At 53.1% G+C, this 21827-nt stretch overlaps 1 protein-coding gene and 1 non-coding gene across 2 annotated transcripts; both read right to left on the reverse strand.

Annotated features, from left to right (window-relative positions):
* Nucleotides 1–1464: 1464 nt before the first annotated feature.
* On the reverse strand, nucleotides 1465–10487 carry MMP25 (matrix metallopeptidase 25). The gene is made up of 10 exons (XM_060078894.1): nucleotides 10398–10487; nucleotides 9851–9983; nucleotides 8255–8390; nucleotides 7856–8148; nucleotides 3080–3256; nucleotides 2912–2996; nucleotides 2664–2746; nucleotides 2210–2362; nucleotides 1875–2132; nucleotides 1465–1715 (listed from the first exon to the last, which is right to left on the reverse strand). The coding sequence occupies exons 1-10, from the start codon at nucleotides 10485–10487 to the stop codon at nucleotides 1465–1467; spliced, it is 1659 nt and encodes a 552-aa protein (XP_059934877.1).
* Nucleotides 10488–14715: 4228 nt separating this feature from the next.
* TRNAG-UCC (transfer RNA glycine (anticodon UCC)) lies at nucleotides 14716–14788 on the reverse strand. The gene has a single exon. It is a non-coding gene; the product is annotated as a tRNA-Gly (tRNA).
* Between the last annotated feature and the right edge of the window lie 7039 nt (nucleotides 14789–21827).

A 21827-nucleotide genomic window follows, 5' to 3' on the forward strand; every position in this document is an offset into this window, starting at 1 on the left:
AGAAACGAAGGGCTTTCTCTCCCGTCATTTTTATTGTCCTCCTGGTGGGGCTGACAAGCTCTTCAAATACAACTTTCCTCCTCCTCATACTTCACAAGGATCCTAACAGAGGCCCAGATGGCTTTCTGGTGGCCTTGAATTCTCAGGTCCCAGGCTGGTTGAAGACACCTGGCTGTCGCCCTCCTACTGGTCTGCTGCTCGTGACCAAGGTGGGCAACATCCCCACTAGCCTCAGCTCTGGGCAGCACTGTGGGGCCGCTGAAGCTGGGTACCAACCAAAGAAGTGGCCGCTAAGTGACTCCACACATGGGGGTGGACCTCTCTCAACCAAGGCCATCAGCTGGGCTTTGTAGACAACAGGAAGGGGTTGGCCCCTGGGAGAGAGAACATGGCAGAGACACAGAAAAGCCACAAGGCAGAGACACAGAGATGACAGCTGCTGGCCCAGCTCCCTTGCCCAGCAGGGCCACCCCCACCCCCACCCCAGCTTGTTATGGCCCCAGCCCGAGTGAGCATTCAGAGCGAGGGCATGGAATCTGCATTTTTAAGTTTAGTGGGTCATTCTGTTGTGTAATATTCCAAAAGCATAGGTGCAGAGGCACTGATTTAGATCCTGAATTCTGTGGAGAGTGGGAAGGGGGGAGGTTGCAGTGGGGTCAATGAGGTGGCCCAGGTTCCACCCACTCATCACCCAGGAAAGCTGAGGAGTCAGTGACCCTGGACTGAGAGGGGACCAGTCCACTGTCTTTCCACCAGCATTGAGCTGATGGAGCCAAGCAGTTCAGAAGGAGGTGGCAGAGGCTCAGGTGTGGAGGTGGGGAGAGGTGTTTTAGGGACAGGATGGTGTCCTATTGAACGTAGGCATTTCTGGTACCAGCATGGTGACTAGAAAGAAGGTCCACTGGGGCGGGATACTGGAGTATCATCCATGTGGCCACTGATGTCACCCAGAACTTGGGACACTGGTGCTCAGGGGTGGTCTCAGGGCTGGGTTTGGGGTCCCCACCAATATGGCTTGACTGGGACTTCATGGAAGCAGGACAGGGTGAGAAACATCAGAGCAGCGGGTGGACAGCCGGCCTGGGTTCAGCGTCCCGGGCAGGCCTGTCCTGTAAAGACCCGAACAGCTTGGGACAGCTGCTGTTGCCAGGCGGGTCCAGGGCTGCAGGGAGTCAGCCGGCTGAGCTCCCGGAAAGGCTAGGTATTCTGGGAAAAGAAGAGTCCTGCGGGGTCGAAGCCAGACCGGAGTCCGGGTTGCCAGGGGAGGGGGAGGAGAGAACTAGGAGACCAAACACGTGGGGCATTCAGTGCCAGGGCTAGTCCTGTCACCACCCCTTGGCCTTCCCAGGGCTTAACTCCACCCGCATCAGCCCAGGTGCATCTTCGCTGAGCTCCGCCCGCCCCCGGGGACAGAGGGCCCGCGGTGGGAGATCCGGTCCCTTCCTTGTGGCGGGCGGTCCCCCCTCAGCGGAAGGCGGAGCCCCCCACCAGCAGAGGCAGAAGGGGCAGCAGGTGGGGCACGGACGGCCGCCCTGCCGCCTGACTGATCTCGCACTGACAGTCGCAGGCTCCTGGCTTAAGGGTCGCTTTGGGGGGTCTGGGGGCGGAGCAGTCCAGAAACTTAGGGCCCATTGGTTGGGGGGAGTCCTGCTCGGCTTTGACGCTGCCCTTGGGGAAGCGCCAGTAGTGGGCGCCCTTGAAGAAGTAGGTGTCACCTGCGGGGAGGGAGCAGATGCTTCAGGGGCTGGTCCAGGCCTGCCCCTCCCCCCTCCCCCCTCCCCCCGTGCAGCTTCTCTCCCCAGGGCTCTCCAAACCCCCGGGACGTGCTCTAGCTCCCCATCCCTCGGCCTCTCCCCGCGTGCGCTCTCTCCCACCTGTGTTGCTGACGGTGACGTCGTCGGGGGCGTGCGGTGCCCCCTCCCAGAGGCTCAGGTCGCGCGGGTAGCCGGGGTCCGGGCGCGCTGCCGCCTCGTCGTACCGCCAGTACCGCCTGCCCCGGATCAGGTAGGTCTTCCCGTTCAGCGGCCAAGAAAACACGGCGTCCACCTCCTCTCCCGGGGGCAGCCCCAGCTCCGTGAGCGGCCGCGCGGCGCCCTCCAGCCGCCGGTCCTGGAACACCCAGAACTGCTGACCTGAGTGGGTGGGAGAGAGGGGCAGGTGAGCGGCGCTGCGCATGCCCGGAGCCAGCCACGCCTCGAGCCCCACTTACCGCTGAAGAGAAGGATCCGGCCGTCCGGATGCCGGGCATAGGCGGCCTGGATGACCTTCACTTGGGCCGGCAGCCCCTCCCAGAAGCGGTGGAGCCGCGCGGGCCGGGGGGACACCAGCTGTCCCGAGGGCTGGAGGCGCCAGAACCACGGGCCTACGGGGGAAGAAGGGGTGGGCATGTGGGCGTGAGATGAGACGGCAGGAGGTCTCCTCCACCCCCACCCCCCGCAGTGTGTGGCTCGAACACAGCGCTAGGTTTTCCCTTCCACCGCAGGGTGGGCAGGTCCATCTGAAAATCAAGGCTGCAGTGGCTCTAAAGTGACCGGCTGATCCAGGGCTTTCCCCTCTTTAGCACTGAAAGTCCCGCATCCCTGCGAACCTCACAGCCCCGGCGGGTCAGTCTAAGTGGGTAGGAAGCCAACTATATGGGGTCGGGGAGGTCCGAAGTCACTTACCTTTGAAGAAGAAAGTTTCGCCTCGGATGTTGGCGATGGCGTCAAAATGGCCATCACATCGATCAGGAACGGGTTGGGAGGGGCTGGGAAGGAAAACAGAGGTGAACAAGAGGGTTGGGGGGCCCCTCTCCCTTTACTTAACCTGGACGGCATCCTACAAGGCAGGGACTCTTACCTGCCCATCTCGTGGAGAAGGACCCTGAGGTTAGGGGGCTCACCCAAGGCCTCACAGCAGGAGAGATACTCACCTGTCCGGGGGCAGGGCAGGGGGCGGGGGAGGAGGAGCCAGGGGTTTCCTTGTGGGCTTGTCAAGTGGGGTTTGGGGTGCTTTCCCTGTGGAGAAACCGTTAGAGAGTGGTGAGTCCCCTGACCCTGCTGCAGAGGCTACCCGGAGAGCGCCCCATCGCTCCTTGTACCGTAGAGCTGTTGCAGGCCTTCGAGGTCGTCCTGGGACAGGCGGTACTCGGTGGGGTTGCCCACCGGGCCCTGGTAAAAGGGTCTCATGATGGAGTTGGGCGCTGAGGAGTGGCCCAGGCCCAAGGCGTGGCCAAACTCATGAACAGCCACAGCAAACAGGTCCGTCCCTTCGCCATCTGGGGAGGGAGGGAGAATGGGCTGGAGCTGTGCCCCACCCCCACCCCTAGCACCCCCAGGCCCCGGGGAATGGGGCCTTCTGCTGGGCAGAAACAACCAGGAGACCCTCAGAGGTGGCCATAGCCTCCTCTACCCAGACCCCCGCCCCCCGCCCCAGCCATTTTATCCTTCCTCTCTGCGTTCACTTATTTGGTAAATGTTCTTGAGTAGCCTTGTTTGGCAGTGCTAGATACTGGGGTGCCAGTCTGAAAAGACCCACTGAGCAGGTTGGGGGAAGAGCAGGAGGAAACAGTGTGAATAGAGGAAGGAGCAGCTTTACACTGATGAAGCCCCTTCCCCCAAGAAGGCAACATACAGAAACATTCTGGGGGAATCAGGAGCTTCAGGGTGTGTACAGTTCTCCTAAGGGAGCCCCAGCCCTTGGAGTACCCTTCTCACAGCTCCAGTCTGTTGGCAGAGGCCCCCCACCCCTCCGAACCCTTCCCACTCCCACCCATGGGGAATGTTGGTCAGACTCCATGGCCCCACTCCTGCCCCATGGTCCGCTGTCCCGGGTCCACCCCCCTCCCCCAGTGCCCACAACCCCTCAGGCCTCTATTTCCCCTCCCCCATCTCCCTCTCCCACAGCCTCCACCCCACCCCCACCTCCCTGGGGTCCTTGTCTTCCCTCCCCACCACTGCAGACTTCATCTCTCAGAACACGAAGCTCCAGCAGGCACTCTCCAACCACAGCCTGCTGGCCCTGGCACCCAGCCTCTCTGACCACAGAAGCCTCTTCCTTGGGGACACGGCCCAGGCGCCAGGACCGAGCCTCTCCACACTCCCAGCTGCTGGCCAAACCCCAGCGCCTCATCGATTCCTGAGCCAGCGAGAGGCCAAGGAGGGACAGAGACATCAAGAGAGGCAAGCAGCCCCACCTGGAGGTACGGATTTCCCCAGATGTTGATCTACTTCATGGAAATTTCTAACTAGAGTGAGCAGTGTTGCATGTGGGTTTATTGGAAGTAACCTGGTGAACTGAAAAGCAAATTTCTCTCCACTCCTCAAGGCCACTAGGCGAGAATCTAAGGATGAAATGAGTGAGTCATAAGCAGAGTAGCAAACACTTGTCCACATTTACTTTTCACAAACCTCTACCTCCTATCCCCATTTTACAAGTGAGGAAACTGAGGCACAGAGAGGTCAAGTTAAATGACAGAGCTGGTACCCTGGCTGTGCTGTCCTGCAGCTCAGCAATGATTTCAGATGTCTTGGTCAAACTCGTAAGTACTGATGAATTGCCATATTGACTGTGGATTTTCTCATTGCACTGAGTGCTTTTCCTAAGAAATTGGAGGACAGGACGTTTGGTGTCTTAATTGGGTAGATCTTTTTCATATCTCACCACTCCCCCCAACCCCGTCTTGCCTCTCCTTTGGCCGCACCCCTTTCTTGCACCCTTCTCACGCAATTCAGCTGGGGAAATTACACAACCATGCAGATCCAGCCACATGAGACTCTTGGTGCCCATCTCTGGGGGTCCTCGGCACCTCCTCTCATCCTTGCCCACAGCCTCAGCAGGCAGCTCCTTTGCTCTCTCCACTCAGCCTCAATTCCAGACTCATAGCCCCTTCAGCCCGCTACCCAGCCCCAGCCCCAGCTCCCAACTCTTAGATGACAAATGCTGACAAATGCATTTCCTATTTCATCAAGACAGGCCGCTGATGTAATCTGTACACAGCGCTTCATCTCCCCCAGCTTACCTCCTGCCGCGTGCCGTGTCCTGGGCGGAGGTCCTTGCCTCACTCACCTCCTCCAGGACAAGGACAGTGCCCCACCCATCCGTTCATCACTGCATTCATGCATGCATGCATCCAGCTGTCCATCCATCCATCCGTGTGTCCGTTCATCCATCCATTTATCCATCCATGAATCCACGATCCATGCACCCATCCCCCACCCCTTTCTTTCTATTGGCTCATCCACTGTCCCTGAGTGCTCAAGACTCCCTCATCCTAAGACACCCCCTGGACCTGTCTGCCCTCCATCCATATCCCTTCTCCCTCCCCAGCAAGTTCTCTGGTCAGTGGTCTGAACTCAGCCTTCAGCTCCTCAGCTCCTCTCACGCCTCTGTGGTCTAGATTCTCCCCCCACCCACCAAGCCTGTGGGCACTAAGGTCACTTTGTCCCCAGAGGGCCAGATCCAGGCATAAATAACTTACTGGATGATTTGCTGCCCTGCTCACTCCTGTCCACTTCCTCCTTTGCTTTTGTTCTTGGTCACCTTTCAGCCTGGTTTTTCTCCATTTCCTTTCATTCCGCCTTCCCTGCCACCCTCCTCTTAATTGTGGGACGCCCCACAGCTCTGAACTTGATCATCACATTCTACATTCTCCTGGAACCTTACCCCCAAGTACTGCCAACTCTCAAATCTGCCACCAGACCCAGCTCATAGTAGCTGGCAGTGAACAGACTGTCCTGTGCTGAGAGCTGTAGGTGAATTATTCGTCTAATCTGCAAGCCCATGGGACCAGCACATACTATTATTATCCCCATTTCTCAGATGAGGAAACTGAGCACACTGAGGTCAAGTAACTGATACATGCAGCAGGCAGAGGAACGCTGGCTCGAGTTCCACTTCAACCCAGAGATCTTAAATGCTGCATTACACAGCCTCCCTGTGGTGGATTTGTCTATGTGATCTGCACCTCACCCAAATCCTCTACAGAGCCTGTGTGCCCATCCTCTGGCCGCCCCCTTCCCCAAGAAATGGCTCTCCCTCCTAGCCCAGCCTCCCCTTCCCTGAGCAGTCTGCAGCCAGTGGCTGATCGATGTCGGGGGCAGGGGGGCTGGAAGAGCTGGGCCCCCTTCCTCCAGGCAGAACCAACCCTGTGGCATTATTTATGCTCCAGTGTTCCCTGCGGGGTCAGGCTCCTGTCCAGCTGAGACCACATCCTTGCTTAGCTTCTTTCCTCAGTCCTCTCCTGCTTCCCTTTCCCCTGAGAACATGCCCCCAAAAACTGCTTGCACAAGAATTTTCCTCTCAAGCTCCAGTTCTGGGGAACCTGACCTAAGTTGGAGGAATCCAAATTCTAGTGCAAGATACCCGACCACTAACGCACCACCTGCACTGACCAGCCAACCAGCACTGCAGGCACACGTCCCAACCTGAACTCACCCCTGCCTTCCTGAGTCTGCTCCTCCTCCTCCCTCACTTCCCACCTGCATTAACAAGACACCATCCTCCAGGGGCCTTGAGCCAGAAACCTGGCTGGTACCCAACCATCCTCACCCCCCTTTGCCCCCAGAACCCAGTCAGATCCCAATCTTTGCCCATCCTGACTAGACTCCCCGCAGAGCTGCCCACTGCCCTCTGCCCCCACTCCCATCCCCTCCACCATCTCTCACCTGGACCCCAAGATAGCTTCCTGCCTCCCTGTCCCTATCTTGCCCCCAATGGCAGCCAGTGGTATTTCTAGAATGCAAAACCTTCCACAGTTCCCAATGCCTTCAGAATCCTATCATCCAGACCCCACCATGTGTTGTCCAAGACCCCTCGTGGTGTGAGACCTGCCCTCCAGCCTCTGCAGTCCCCTCCCAACACCATATTTTTGCCTTTCAGCCCCAAATGTCCCAGGCCGTTTCTCCCCACAGTGCTCCCACCCCTGACTCCCCTGGCCTCAGAGAGCTCACTGGCTTGTGCTTTCTTATGTGTCCCCTCTCCCCCACCCCCACCCCCTGCCCTGCATACGCCAGGAGAGTGGGACCTCGGGCACTAGTTGGCACTCAGTATATATGTGTGGAACAAACAAAGTCACCACTTCTAGGAAGTCCCCAGCACTCAAGAGCTTTGGATCAGCCTTCCTTTGAACACCCCCAGGCTTGAGGACATCCTCTATTGTGATTCCCCATGGTTGTGTCACCATGTGTAGCAATTGCCAGTTACTCTTCTGACTCAGCTGCTGGCAGAGCTGTGTTTTTGCCCCTTTAAGTCCTCAGCCCCACCTTGGAGCTGAGCATCTAACAGGACTCTGTGGGGCAATTTTCTGTGTTAACTTGGCCAGACTCTGGCGCCCCCGTGCTTGATCAAACACCAGTCTAGATATTGTTGTGGAGGTTATTTTATACACATGGATAACGTCTATATTCAATTGACAGTAATTAGAGCAGATCACCCTCCATAGGGTGGGTGGGCCTCGTCTAATCAGTTGAAGGCATTAAGAACGAAAACTGAGGTTTCCTGGAAAAGAAGGAATTCTGCCTCAAAGACTGCAACATAGAAATCCTGCCTGGGTTTCCAGCTGGCTTGTTCTGCAAATACTGGACTCAAAAGTGCACCACAAAGTCACCTGAATTTCCAGCTTGCAGGCCTGCCCTACAGACTTTGGGCTTACCAGCCTCTGCGATCCTATGAGCCAATTCCTTAAAATAAATCACTTTCTACACACACACACACACACACACACACACACACACACACACACACACACACCCGACTGGTTCTATTTCTCTGGCGAAGCCCAACTGATACAGCCTCCATAAATAAAGGTAATTTAAACTTAATTTTTAAGGACGGACAGATCTGGGGAGAGGATCTCTCAGAAGAGGGGAGATTGTACCTTTTGACCCAAAAGTCCAGGTCTCCTCATCATCAAAGTGAGTGTCCCCAGAGATGGAGTGCTCCCCAGGGAAGAAGGCATGGGCAAGGGTGCCCCCCTGCCCGTCGAAGGGGTAACTGTCCTGGTGATAGGCCCGGGCAAAGTCGATGAGGATATCAGGCTCCATCGGGCCCTGAGAACCCACTTCCTGGAATTCGAGGCCTGACTCAACACCCCAGGTGGTCAAGGCATGGTGCATGAGGGTCCGCACTGTCTCCTGGCTCAGCACTGAGCCCTGGGGGAAGGAGTTTACCCTGGAAAGAGGAGGGGCAAGTGAGGGGGGCCGAGGAGAGAGAAGGCAGCCACTCACTCGAAGCTGGGTCAGGCAGGCCCAGGGTGGGAGAGGGCGCCAGGACCTACCTCCACGTCAGGGTTCGCTTCTTCCACACGCTGCCACTCAGAGCATACCGGCGGCGCCGCCTGACCAGCCCCGCCGCCCCCAGCACATCAGGCAGGGAGCAGCGGGGCTTATGCATGGTGGCCACTGTCACAGGGTCTGGGGGAGAGGTTGTGGCAAAGGGGGGTCACCAGTAGGCACCAGCTCACTTTCTCCATGGGGAAACTGAGTCTCATAGCGCTTCAAACACTTGTCCAAGGCCCCACATTTTCGATTGGAACCCAGGCCATCTAATTCTGGAAGCCAGCTCATACCAGACTATGACACTGCCCTTCTGGGTAGTACCACCCTCTGCATGGCCCTGCATGGACTCAGAGTCTCAGGCCAGGATCTGGGCATCCTGTTTCCCTGAGCCCTGGCCACTGGCCTCTAGAGGCAGGAACCCTGGGGGTGCAGTGAGAACTACTCTCTTGGAGGCTGGAACCCCCTGGGAGGTTGCCCATACCTCACACGCTAGCTCCCAAGTCCCCATCACAACCAGATAAAGTTGAAAGTCCCCAGGTCAGCTGGGTCTCTGGTCTCCTGTGGCAAGCCCCTCCTAGGTCAGATCTCCTGGAATCCCCTTTACCAGCTTGGCTCCATCCCCAGCCGTCCCCTCACTCCAAGTGAAGGTTGAGGTGAAAAAGAGCAATTGAGCACATTCTGTTGCCAAAAGGGTCCTACCTCCCCTCGTAGCTGGACAGGAGCCCTCCACCTCTCTCTTCCTTTCATTTAACCCAACAGACGAGCCTCTCAGCTCTACCTCCAAAATATACACCCTGGATTCAGCTGCGTCTCATCACATCATTGCCTGAACACTACGTGCCTCCTTCCTAGTCTGGGTGCTCCCCACCCTCCATTCTCCAGCAGTAAGCAGAGGAAGCTTAAAATTGCAAATCATATCTAGTTGCCTCTCTCCCTCAAACCCACTCAGGGTTTCTTATCACACTTGAAATCAAATGGAAACACCTTTCACAGCCCCTGATCAGGCTCTTGTTTAGCTCATCAGTCCTCCTTTCATTACAGGCATGCAAGCCAGTGTCTGCCACAGGGCCTTTGCACTTGCCTGGGACACTCTTTTCCCACATCTTCCCATGGCTGTTCCCTCCTCTTTGTGTCCTACGAATTCTTCAAGTCATATGAGCTCCTCCCAACTCATATGACATCTTTCAGAGGGGCCTCCTCTGCCCAGACCAGCTCCCTGAATACCATTAGCATTTTATTTTCATCAGAACGCTCACCACTATCTGAAATTAGTTTGCATATTTCTATTCTTGATCTGTGTGTGTCTCCCTCTAGAATGTTAGCTCCATGAGAGCAGGGACCTCATCTACCTTGTTCACCACTATACCAGCGGAGCCTGAAATGACCTCACATGTCATTTATCAAGAAGAGATTCCTGATAAATATTTACTGAAAGAGGAATACCTTAGAACCTCCGAGTTGGGACCTGAGGTCAGCATTTCATACCGCCCGATTCAGATACACGGGAGGTTTAGAAACTGCGGTTGGTCGGGTGGGCAACAATGGTCAGGCTGGGTGCAGAGGCTGGGCTGGGGAAGGGGGTGGGGGCCACATACCCAGGACTCCTGTCTCCGGCAGACCCGCAAACCTCTGCATGACCTTGATCGCATCCCACAGCTTTGCAGGGCTCTGCAGCTGGGCCTGGACAGGGTGAGGTGGCGGCAGGTAGCCATAGCGGGTCAGCCAGTCCTAGACCAGAGGAGGGAACAGGGGAAGCAGGAAAGGTCGCAGAGATGGGACTTTCCCTTCCCACCATCATCCTGGAAGCCCCACCTCTCACCAGACATAGATAGCCCAGAGTCCTCAGCCCCGGGTACTGGCCTGCTCCCCATCTCAAGGTACAGGCCCTCCAGCCCTGGGTTTGCCCTTGTTCACCTGTTCCCAAGAGTCCCCACCTCCCCACCCTAGCCCCTTTCCAGATTTCCAAATTCGGGCCCCGAACCTCCTGACGGATCCAATAATTCGGGTCCCCTGTCTCCATCCCCGGTCACTCTTTGTACATTTGAACCGCCCCCAGCTTCCTCTGAACCCGGGAGTCCAGGCCCCGGCTTCCCTCTCCCAGCCCCCCTGCAGGTCCAGGAGCCCGCGAACCCCGGCACTCACCACGCCCAGGCTCACGTCCTGCGCGGAGGGCTCCCGGGCGCGCGCGGGCGGCGGTAGCAGCGGGAGCAACAGCGCCAGGAGCCGGAGCATGGCGCGGTCCTGCCCTGGCAGCCGGCGGAGCTCGAGGGGACCAGACCCCCGCCGCCCTGGGGATCCGGGGGTGGAGATCAGGGGCCCAGAGAGGCTCAGGGGACCCGGCGCGGGATACGAGGAGTGGGCGAGGGGATGGGGGGCCGCTCGGGGATCCGGGACACTGGGAGGCACGATGCGGGGGGCACAGGGGCGTCCAGCGGAGGGCAGGCAGAGTTGAGAGGGTGCGGGAAGGGGGCGGAAGCTCGGTCTCCGGGTCCGCGACGGCCGCCTCTCGGGGATGCGGGCCGGTCCTGTCCGCGCCGACGGCCCCTCCTCCGGACTGGAGCGGCGGGCCGGGCGGGGAGAGGCGGGTCAGGCGCACCCCACTAGGCGAAGACGGCGCAGCAGGGGAAAGGGCCGGATCTTCGGTCTTCCAGCGAGACAAGGCGGGCCGGGTGGTGACGCAGGACCCCTCCCGGACCCAGGACCTCTCCTCCGAGCGCTTCAGAGAGCGCGGGTCGCGGGCCCAGCCCCGGCCGCAAGTTTCTCTTCCTAGATCCCGGCTCCGGTGGGACTCCCCGGAGCGCCGCTCGCTTCTGCTTTCTCAGATCCCCGAAGCCGGGCCCGGGGGAGGGGCGGCTCGGGGCCCTCCTCTTCCCCCAGCCGCCCTTCCCGGAGACCCCAGGACGCTCGGCCGGCCAAGCGCAGGGGGGATTTCCGGGCGGCGGGAGCCTGGGCCGCTTCCCCCTCCGCGGGGCCCTGGCACGCCCCCCGCCCATCTCCGCCCGCGGCCCCCGTGTGCGCGCGTGCGGCTGCCTGTGGCCACCGAATTCATTCCCCCAACCACGTGGGCTGCGCGGGTCTCTGCTTCCTACGCGGTGGTCCTAGCAACTCTAGATCCCAGACCCGGGGACTACTTCGGGGCAGGTACTAGGCATTTAAAAATCCAGTAACATCCTCGCAGGAGCTGGAGCGCCGGCCCCGGGCCGGGAGCGCAGGGCGGAGGAGGGGGTGAATAGGAGGAGATCCCGGAGGCACAGCCGCCCCTCGCGCCCGCCGGGGAGCCGGGTGCTGGGACGCCTAGCAGCTGGAGAAGGATGAGGAGGAAGGTGGGGGTGGACTTCCTGGCGAGGGCGGCTGAGTGAAAGAGCTCAGTCTGTGGCGCAAGCAGGGCAGCCACAGGACCCCCTGTGTGTTTTAAACAAAATAAATAGTGAGCAGGATTAGCGCAAGCTAGAGATGCAAACTAAAACACTGAGATCCTGTGCTGATCCGCTGGGGCTGCCATAACAAACTACCACAGACCAGGTGGCCTGAACAACGTGAGAAATTTATTTCCTGACAGTTCTGGAGGCCGGAAGTCCAAGATCAAGGTGCAGGCAACGTCGATTTTTCCAGGCTTCTCTCCTCACCTTGCAGGTGGCTGTTTTGTCCCTGTGTCCTCACGTGGTCTTTCCTCTGTGCCCACACAACCCTGGTGTCTCTTTGCGGACCATATCCCCTCTTCTCCTAAAGACACCAGTCACATTGGATGAGGGCCCACCCTAATGGCCTCATTTTACCTTAATCACTTCTTTAAAGGCCTATCTCCAAATCCCCACATTTTGACTGGGGATTAGGACTTCAACATACAAATTTAGGGACACTGGTTCAGACCATAACGGATCCCGTATGCAATAAAAACGTCCACTCCTCCTCCTGGTGTTTCTCCTTTGCTCTAACACACTACCACACTCACAATGTTTAACATCTGACACTAGATGTGGGGGGGGGGGTTTCCCCACATCGAGCAATTCTCTGTGACAGCAGCTGGGTGTCCTACGATTCTTCAATTCTGATAGTAGCCAGTTATTGAAGACCCCACAGGTTAAGGGTTCAGTCCCACGAGACTGCTCCCCATTTCAGATGCCAATCACAAGTAGGAGGCCTCCAGGTCACCCCAGGTTCTGTCAAGTTGGCTACAAATCAGAGGTTCCCATGACTTCCCCCTCCTTGGACTTGATTCTTTGCTAGAACAGCTCACAGAACTTGGGGAAACACTTACTTACATTTACCAGCTTTTTATGTAATAAAAAAATAGGATAAGGAATATAGATGAACAGCCAGATGAAGAGATAGATACATCGGGCAAGGTCTGGAAGGGTCCCCAGCCCAGGAGCTTTTGTCCCCATGGAGTTGGAGTGCGCCACCCTCCTGGCATGTAGATGTGTTCACCAACCCAGAAGCTCTCTGAACCTCATACTTTGGGGATTTTCATGGAGGCTCATCACATAGGCATGATTAATTATTAACAATATCCAGCCCCTCTTCCCTCCCTGGAGCATGAGAGGTGGGACTGAAAGTTCCAAGCTTCAGGTGACCAGCCCCCATCCAGGAGCTATCGAGAAGCACACCCGGAGTCACCTCATTAGAACTAAAGACACCCCTATCACCCAGGAAATTCTGATGGATTTAGGAGCCCTGGGTCGGAAACTGGGGACAGAGACCAAATATTAGAACAAAAGATGCTCCTAGTAACTCTTATCACTTAGGAAATCACAAGGGTTTTAGGAATTCTGTTCCAGGAACCAAGGGCAGAGACCAAAAGACATATTTTCTATTATTTCACAGCCCGCCCCCTTGTCTCTGGCCATGGAACCCTTACAGCAAAACAATATGCAACTTGAAAGATACTGGCACGTTACAGAATCCCATGCCATCAGCAATCACTCCAGTCCATCATCGTATCATATGAAAGTGTCTGCCAGGGTGAAGCCGCTTAGGGTCTCGAGTTTCCGTCTGATCTTGTCAGGTTCCAAAAGCAGGAGTGGTCTTGGCACATATGACTTCACTTTTCCAGGCATCTGGTATAGTCGAACTAACAGAGAATATCATCTGTGGCTCTGAGCCTCTTTCAAGGTGTTAATGTAATACTGGATTTCCCTCATGACATAATTCATTTATCCATTACTTTACCCTTAGCTACTGTTCCTCCTTCTCTACATTGACACCCAAATGCTTCCACCTTTGGAAGGGACGTTAAGTTCGGCCACTGTGCTGGTCCAGTTTGCAGGCAGCTATACTAGTCTAGCCGGTGCCTCCCCCTCAGTCCACAGAGGTTGAGGTCACACAGGTGCAGAACTGGTGGGCTATCTTTACCAGCATCACTATAGCTGCATTCACTGTCAATGCCAATTTTGTCAGAGAGGGTGAAGGCACATCCTACCCCATCAGTCCCGTAGGAATTCTGACATAAGGTTTGAAGTACAGTTGCAATCTCTTATTTAGGAATCATCACTGTTTGGGGCACTTGTATTTGCAGCCCTGGTCATGGAACCAGGTAGGAAGAAAAAAAGTTGTGATGATGTGGGGAAGAAAGAAAGAGAAAAAAAAAAAGAGTTGTTATATGAGCATCCTCCTCCCTTGGGAAAAACTACACAGTCTTACCAGCATTTCTCCCCACCCTGTCTTCCCCAGATCCACCAGAAAAACAGAGACATCTACCCAGTGGGGACACTCCTTTGGCCGCACTCATACCTGTGTTACACAGGGAGGAGTATAAGCCAGCTCTTTATTTGTCCCATTTTAAACAACTAATGCTTTAGCTGCTTGCTCCAATTCTCTACCAAACTAGTACTCTGGACATTATGGGCTATAAAATGTGGTCCTTGGTCTGAAGAAATGATGATAGGCCACCCAAATTGTCACAATATCTTCTGTTCCAGTTCTTTTATATTATTCTGAGCATTTGTATCTACCACCAGCTAAGCAAAGCCCAGTCCAGAGTCGGTGTCTATTCCCAGCAGGACCCATCTGTACCCCCACAAGGATACCAGCATTAGTCTCACTTGCCAGTTACAATCCAGGCCTTCCCCCCAGGGAATCTGCCACATAACTATCTCTATTCTCTGTCTCTTGCTTGTTGACAAAACAGCTCTTATTGGGAGGCATTTCGTGCCTCAGGAGGTACAAGAGGACCATGTCCAGATACAGCCCAACTCGGCATTGCTGTAGGGACCCTGTGTCCATTTATCTCATGGGCCCAGGTGGCAGCCACCTTAAGTGAACACATAGGAATCTCAGCTTATTAAGCTGGAAGGGGGTTCCAAGGATGGGAATTGACATGCCATGTACCTACTTTAAGCGCCCCTCAAATTTCCATAGTTATTTCCACGGGGCTGTGTCCCATATGGGCATCCTTTTATTTATTTATTTTTAATTATTATTATTATTTTTTGGCCACGCTGTGCTGCATGTGGGATCTTAGTTCCCCGACCAGGGATCGAACCAGTGTCCCCTGCAGTGGAAGTGCAGAGTCCTAACCACTGGACCATCAGGGAATTCCCTAGGCATCCCTTTAACAGGCCAGGTTTCCGTTGCCCTCCTGCCTGACCGTGAGTCGGTAGAAACCAAAACATAGGGAATTTCACCACTGCCAATTCTCCCATCATGGCTAGGAAAACAGCTTGCAGTTCAGCCCACCAGACTGATCTGTTTTCACATTCTTTGATCACAGTGGTGGCCTTCCAAAGAGGAAGTTGTCTGTTCACCTTGGAACTGCTGTCCACAAACCAAGCATCTCCTTGTTGGTCAGTCGACAGCTGTTAATAGGGCACTCACTGTCCAAGTGATGGAATCCAGAGCTGCTCACACAGATCCGGATTCAGTCCTCGGAGAAGAGAGGCTCCCTCCTCATGACAGTCTCCCCAGGCAGCACCATCTCGTGAAAACCATTTCCATCTTATGATGGAACTCTTCTGGGTTCTGCCATCCCCATTAGAGCATTTCTCTGACATCACCCTAGACGTAATGGGTATTTCAGGTTTTAAGATAATTTTATGTCCTTCAGTCATGGGGTAGCTTCAATTAATGTCTGAAAACAAGGTAGTAAATAACCCTGGAAACTCTCCAGTTGAAAGTCCCAGTAGTCATCGCTGGGGGATGCTTACAGGCTTTTGCCTTAAGCCCCAGTCTACACTCCACATAGGGCTACCGCACAGAGACTCTGTCCCTGCCAGCACCCCACCTTCTATTCAACGTTGTGTAGAGTCAGGCAATCTTACTGGTTCCTGTTTAGCACGTCCAAGTAACCTTGCTTGGAGGGAGGATTTGCACACTTTCTGTTTCACAGTGCTAGTTAGGGAAACATTCCCCAGTCAGATACAGTGTCAATCCCTGTAATTGCACTCAGGTAAAAGAGGCACTTCACAGAAAGTCTGATGGAGTATTCCAATTAGTAGAATTCCAGTTAGTAGAACTTTTACCTTAATTCAATCGACCCTTACATTCCTAGACGTGGCCTCCGCTGGGACTCCATCTACAGGTTTGGAGTTTACAATACCGGGTAGGGGAAATATTCCCAGCAGGACATAATATCCATTCCCATAAAACAATAGGTAAAGGAGACACAGCTTCTTTACATAAAGCCTGTTTAAACATTCCAACTTCCATAATCTCATGAACTCTTGCACTTCTACGTTCTGTTTTCTCAATCTATTGCCGCTAAGTCAGGGCTTCACCAACAGGTTTTGGTACCACAGTGAGTGGTGAATGGGGCTTCTGTGTCAAGGAGTCCTGGGAAGTTCCCTTCTTCACCCCCCGACTGTTTCACCCACTGTTGTGCAAAAGGCTTTGGATCAGAGAAGATTCTGGGAAGATGGTGGAGTAGGAAGCACCAGGAATCTGTCTCCCCACCTGGACAACAATTGCACTGGCAGAATCTGTCTGATGGAACTATTCTGGAACACTGAAAGCTTATAACTTCCAGGGGAAGGCTTGGACAGTAAATGGTCATCAATTTCAGCTCTCAGTTCAGTAGTAGCTGCCCATCCCCCACCTGGAGAGCTTGCAGGAAGGAAGGTGAGCAAAAGGACCCTGTCCTCCGAAGATGGGGGATCTGGGCTCTGACGGCTGAGACTGATCAATGCTTCTGATCAGGGAGCTGTAGACAGAGGGGTGGCAGCCATTCTTGTGGCACCTCCCCTGCTGCTGCAGCCCCCGCCCATCTGGCTGAAGTGACTGCCCGGGGTAGGAGGAGGGATTTAAAGGGCCGGGACCCCTTTTTAACTCCCTTCTTTTTTTTTTTTTAAATTAATTGTTATTGGAGTATAGTTGCTTTACAATGTTGTGTTACTTTCTACTGTACAACAAAGTGAATCAGCTATACGTATACATATATCCCCTCTTTTTTGGATTTCCTTCCCATTTAGGTCACCACAGAGCATTGAGTATTAACCCCCATCTTTTAACGATTTTCCCCTTTCAGGAGTCAGACATTAAAGACTAGAACATTAAAACAAAACAAAAAACCTGCATCTATGGGGAAAATTAGCAAGTGACTGCGTGTGCCCAAGGAAAGGCTCAGAAAAGACCTAAGAACACATTAAGTTCACACCTCAGTCACAGAGACAGCCTACAACATTCCAAAAAAAAAAAAAAAAAAAAAGAAGTCCCCAAACAACAACAAAAAACAGAAAACGCTGGGGAGGGGGAGAATCTGACTTCCAGAGTTACCACATTATTAGATTTAAATGTCCCAGTGTTCAACAAAAAATCACAAGGCACACAAAGAAACAGGAAATATGGCCAGTTCAAAGGAAAAAAAAAATCAACAGAAACTGTCCTTGAAAAGACTTAATGGCAGGCAAATACTAGAGGATTCCACTCAGATGAGGTACTCAGAGTACTGAAACTCACAGAGACAGAAAGTACAGTGGTGACTGCCAGGGGCCAATGGTGGGGAGAAGGGGTAGTTTGTGTTTAATGGGGACAGAGTTTCAGTTTTACAAGCTGAAAGGAGTTATGGGGATGATGGTGGTGATTTCTGCCCAGCATTGTGACTGCATGTAATGCCGCCAACCTGTACACTTAAAAATGGTTAAGATAGTAAATTTTATATATGTGTATTTCACCACAATAAGAAAAAAAAGTTAATGTGGAAAACAAACAAAAGAAGACAGACAAAAAATTAGATCATGCTATATGATTCCAGTTATATTTAGCAAATGCAAACCAATCTAGAGGGATACAAAGCAGATCAGTGGTTGTTTGGATGGGGTTAGGGGGAGGCAGAAGGGAGGAATTGAAACCGAGCAGAACACTGCGGTACCCCCGCCTCCCCCCAAGTACAAAGGCCCTTCCAATGTCTCCTGCCTCTTGTTTGTAGAAAAGCTGAAATCTCCCAAGCCTCCCTGAGTCACAAAAGAGCAGGCTCAAGCAGTGAATGATCAGGACAAGAGAGTCATAGAATCTTTCAGTGTCTGATGCACATTCTTGAGTTGCTTTACAGATACTGTAACTGTCCCCCAGAGGGAAGAAGCATGATGACCAGAGTGCAGCCATGACATAAGCTGCTCCATTCTGAGCAGTACTGACTCTTTGGCTAGCACAATTCCAAGAACTGGCCTCAAGAGAATGCGGTTAACACTATTGCTCATAATCATCTGTGTCTTTGTGGGCATCAAAATAATTGTAGCTTGCTCTGCCCGTATATGTAAGCAGGCAACTAAAATTGTCAGCAAAGAGATGCTATAGAAGCATGTCAACATTCCACTCTAAGACTACGACACCCTATGTCAGCAGGAAGAAGTTACAGAAGATGGACCTTCGCCCCTAATCCCTTAGAAATGGAGTGATGTCTGACAATGGGGATCTGTAAGCAGCTTTTTGCAGGAAAGAGCTTTTTGCAGGAAAGAGCTCTTTGCAGGAAAGAGCTCTCTGCAGGAGGTCCCTTTTGTCTTGTCACTTTAGCAAAGCCATATTGTAACTAACCTCCGGCCCAAGCACACCTTTCAAATCTTTTGATCACACAATACTTAGCCTAACCTGATTCTTTCCTTAGATCAAAGAAATAGAAATGAAGAATAAGGAATTAACAGATGACTAGATCTTTTCCCTAGCTTCCCCTTCAGTAATTTCGAGAAGAAACTGTGTGAACAAGGTGGCATCTAAAGAAAGATCACAAGGAGTCGACAAGGCTGCACCCAACGGGATATGGTGATGATTCTGACCCCCTATCTCAGTGATTAACTGAGGGGACTTCCCCGGTGGCGCAGTGGTTAAGACTCCACTCTTCCAATGAACTAAGATCCTACTTGCCAGTGAGGTGCGGACAAAGAAATAGAAACTGACAGTCAGTGATTAACTGAGATTACCTTCCCCTTTTCCCCTTTAAAAACTCTCATGGCCAAGCAGAATCTCCAGAGCTGGTTCTGGGACTTGAGTCTGACTTCTCCCCAGGTTGCTAGCCCCCTGTTTTTTTTTGTTTTTTGGCCATGCCACGCGTCATGCGGGATGTGGGATGCAGGATCCCAACCAGGGATTGAACCCGTGCTCCCTGCAATGGAAGCGTGGAGTCTTAACCACTGGACCACCAAGGAAGTCCTTCTCTCCTCTCATTTTCCTCTTTGTTTCATTCCTATCAATATTCGTTTTATTCACCTTATTTCTTAATAACCCTTTAAAATGTTCACCCTGCCAAGACCTGTCTCTTGTCTCTTGATTCTCTCCTCTGCCTTTCCCCATTTTCTTTTTTTTTTTTAATAACTAAATTTATTTATTTATTTTTGGCTGCGTTGGGTCTTTGTTGCTGGGCTTTCTCTAGTTTCGGCGAGGGAGGGCTACTCTTCATGGCGGTGGATTCTCTTGTGGAACACAGGCTCTAGGCGCATGCGGGCTCAGTAGTTGTGGCGCACAGATTTAGTTGCTCCACGGCATGTGGGATCTTCCCGGACCAGGGCTCACACCCATGTCCCCTGAATTGTCAGGTGGATTCTTAACCACTGAGCCACCAGGGAAGTCGCCCCATTTTCTGGTTAATTAACCTAATTTTTTTTCTTTAGTAAGACCCATGAGGGGGAGCTGGGACCGCAGATTGATAAGGCTTCCTGAACTGTCCTTCAGTTTTGCAGCAGTCAGGTTATGTGGGGTACCCATGCAAAAGGGCCACCCCCCAACCAGAGGGTGGTCGGGGTAAGGGGCATATTTCGTGGGCAAATATTCAAGTCATTTTAAAGCCAGCCCCAGGTGACTAGCATACAGAGTTGTCAGCCACTTCATCTGCAGTGTTCCACTTGGCATTTATGGGGCGAGATGGATAGTTCTCCTTCTCAGGGTAATCAGACCTTACTGTGGCTTTTATTCAGTCTACCAGGCTGGCTGTTCCCTCGGGAATAACCTCCTGTGGGTCTGGATCACTTATAACCATCTGTGATTCTTTCATACTGAGCTGTGGGTCCTGAATCAACCCAGACATGCCCTTCCACTCTGCAGACTCAAAGCCAAAGAACAGCCCCTAAGCTAGTTACTCTCACAATCCATTTCAAGAAAGGGTCTTCAAGAAAGTGATGATACTGATCCACGAAATGAAAAAAACCCTCCACACTGTCCCCCTGTTTTCAGCAGTTTCTTGGTTTTGCCCTTCCCCCACCTTGACTACCTTCCTGGTGACCTGAGGTCTCAGAGGTACTTTGGTTGTCCCTGCGTGACTTTTCCCTCAGTGGGTGGCATTAAGTAGTGGCCAAAGCTCAGACTCACCAAAATCTGATCAGTATCAAGGTTCCACCCAGCACTCTCTTTTAATTTCATTTTAGCTATTACCGATAACAATAAACAATTGAATCGTTTGCCATTTTCTTATTAGTTTCCATTTCCTTCTGCCTCAATTGAACCAACTCCCTGGTAGTTGGGTCCATCCCTAAATTCCATTGACAGCTTTTACCTTTAGTACCTGAGTACAGCACAGCTGCTTCTCCAGGCCATGGGTGACCACGTGGCCACCAGGAATCAAAATCTCCGCATCCCTTGCCCTTTTATCCTTTCTCTTCCCAAGCCACATGCTTCCATGAGTTCCAGCAAATCCCACTTCACTGACACCAACTTAATGAAAAGCTCACTTCTCCTGGCATCCCTATTTACAAGGATTTCAGGAGCTTTGTACCAGGAACTGAGGGCAGAGACCGATATATATTTTTTCTATTATCTCACACCATGTTTGTCATCGGATTGGCAAAAATTAAAAAGTCTGATGATGCCAAGTATTAGCCAGGTACGGGCTAGATGAAACTCACACTCTGCCGATAGGAGTGTGTTTCCTGGTTGCTCCGTGATGGGATCAAACCCTCCACACAAAATTTGGTTCAGAGGTGAAGACTGATGAGGTCACACATAGCAAGAGAATAGGACAAGATTGATGACTCACATAATTAGGCTTCCTGGGAGGAGCAGGGCAGGTTCCCAAGCAGGTCAGAAATGGCTTGAGAGAGTGAGGAGGGGCTTTCATTGTGGTCAGGGGGTGAAGCTGGGCTGAGAGCCCCTCCACACTGGCCAGGGCTTTCCTGAATTCAATTTCCCGCCTGTGCAAGGGAGCGAGCATCAGGGCCTTCTTATCAGCTTGCCCAGATGTGGGACACAAGAGGGAAGAGGGAAGCCTGAGGCTATCAGCAAACATCAGAAATGGAGTTGGACTTCTGGTTACAGAGTGTAAATTCATACCTACCCTTTGGAAACCGGTTGGGTTTCCAAAACTGAAGAGTATAACCTCTGTGGTAGGTAAAAGATGGCTGCAAATTCTTCTCTACTTCTCCTGTGGAGAGGTGGAATCCACTCCTTTCCCCTGGAACCTGGGCTGACTCAGTGCCTTGCCTGACCAGTAGCATGCTGTAGAAGTGATGCTTCTGGGAACTTCTGAGTCTGAGGAAGCCTGGCAGCTTCTGCCCAGGCTTCTTGGAACCTCGTTTTTGGGGAAGTTGGCTGCCACGTGAGGAGTCCGGGATAGCCTCGCTGGGAGGAAATCCAGGCAGACGTGTGCAGAGGCTGCGTGAAGAAAGAAACGCTATCTCGTCCCAGCTGACCCAGCCAGCCAGCCCAGGCGCCAGACCTGGGAGCGGAGAAACCATCTGACGACTCCAGCCCCGGCCACCATCTTACCTGCAACTGCATGAGATCCCGGCAGAACCCAGCCAACCCTCAAAACTGTGAGAGAGAAAACCAAATTGCTGGGCTTCCCTGGTGGCACAGTGGTTAAGAATCCACCTGTCAATGCAGGGGGGACACGGCTTCGAGTCCCAGTCTGGGAAGATCCCACATGAAGCCTGTGTGACACAACTACTGAGGCTGTGCGCCTAGAGCCTGTGCTTTGCAACAAGAGAAGCCACCACGATGAGAAGCCTGCGCACCTCAATGAAGAGGAGACCCCGCTAGCCACAACTAGAGAAAGCCCGTGTGCAGCAATGAAGACCCAACGAGGCCAAAAATAAATTTTAAAAAAGAAAAGTTCTAAAGAATAATTTAAAAAAAAACTTGCTGTTCCAAGCCTCTAAATGGTGGGATAGTTATTACCCAGCAAGAGATCACTGGAACACCTCCCCCCACTGATTCTAC

Source organism: Mesoplodon densirostris, chromosome 16, assembly GCF_025265405.1.
Source record: "Mesoplodon densirostris isolate mMesDen1 chromosome 16, mMesDen1 primary haplotype, whole genome shotgun sequence".
Taxonomy (NCBI): domain Eukaryota; kingdom Metazoa; phylum Chordata; class Mammalia; order Artiodactyla; family Ziphiidae; genus Mesoplodon; species Mesoplodon densirostris.

What these genes read in the sequence shown, in the direction of transcription:
- MMP25 (XM_060078894.1), bottom strand. Translation starts at nt 10,487, where the DNA reads ATGCTCCGGCTCCTGGCGCTGTTGCTCCCGCTGCTACCGCCGCCCGCG. An exon ending in GCCGGAGACAGGAGTCCTGG is followed by an intron (nt 8,391 to 9,850) that starts GTATGTGGCCCC and finishes CCTCTCCCCCAG; the next exon opens with ACCCTGTGACAGTGGCCACC. An exon ending in CGAAACTTTCTTCTTCAAAG is followed by an intron (nt 2,363 to 2,663) that starts GTAAGTGACTTC and finishes CTTCCCCCGTAG; the next exon opens with GCCCGTGGTTCTGGCGCCTC.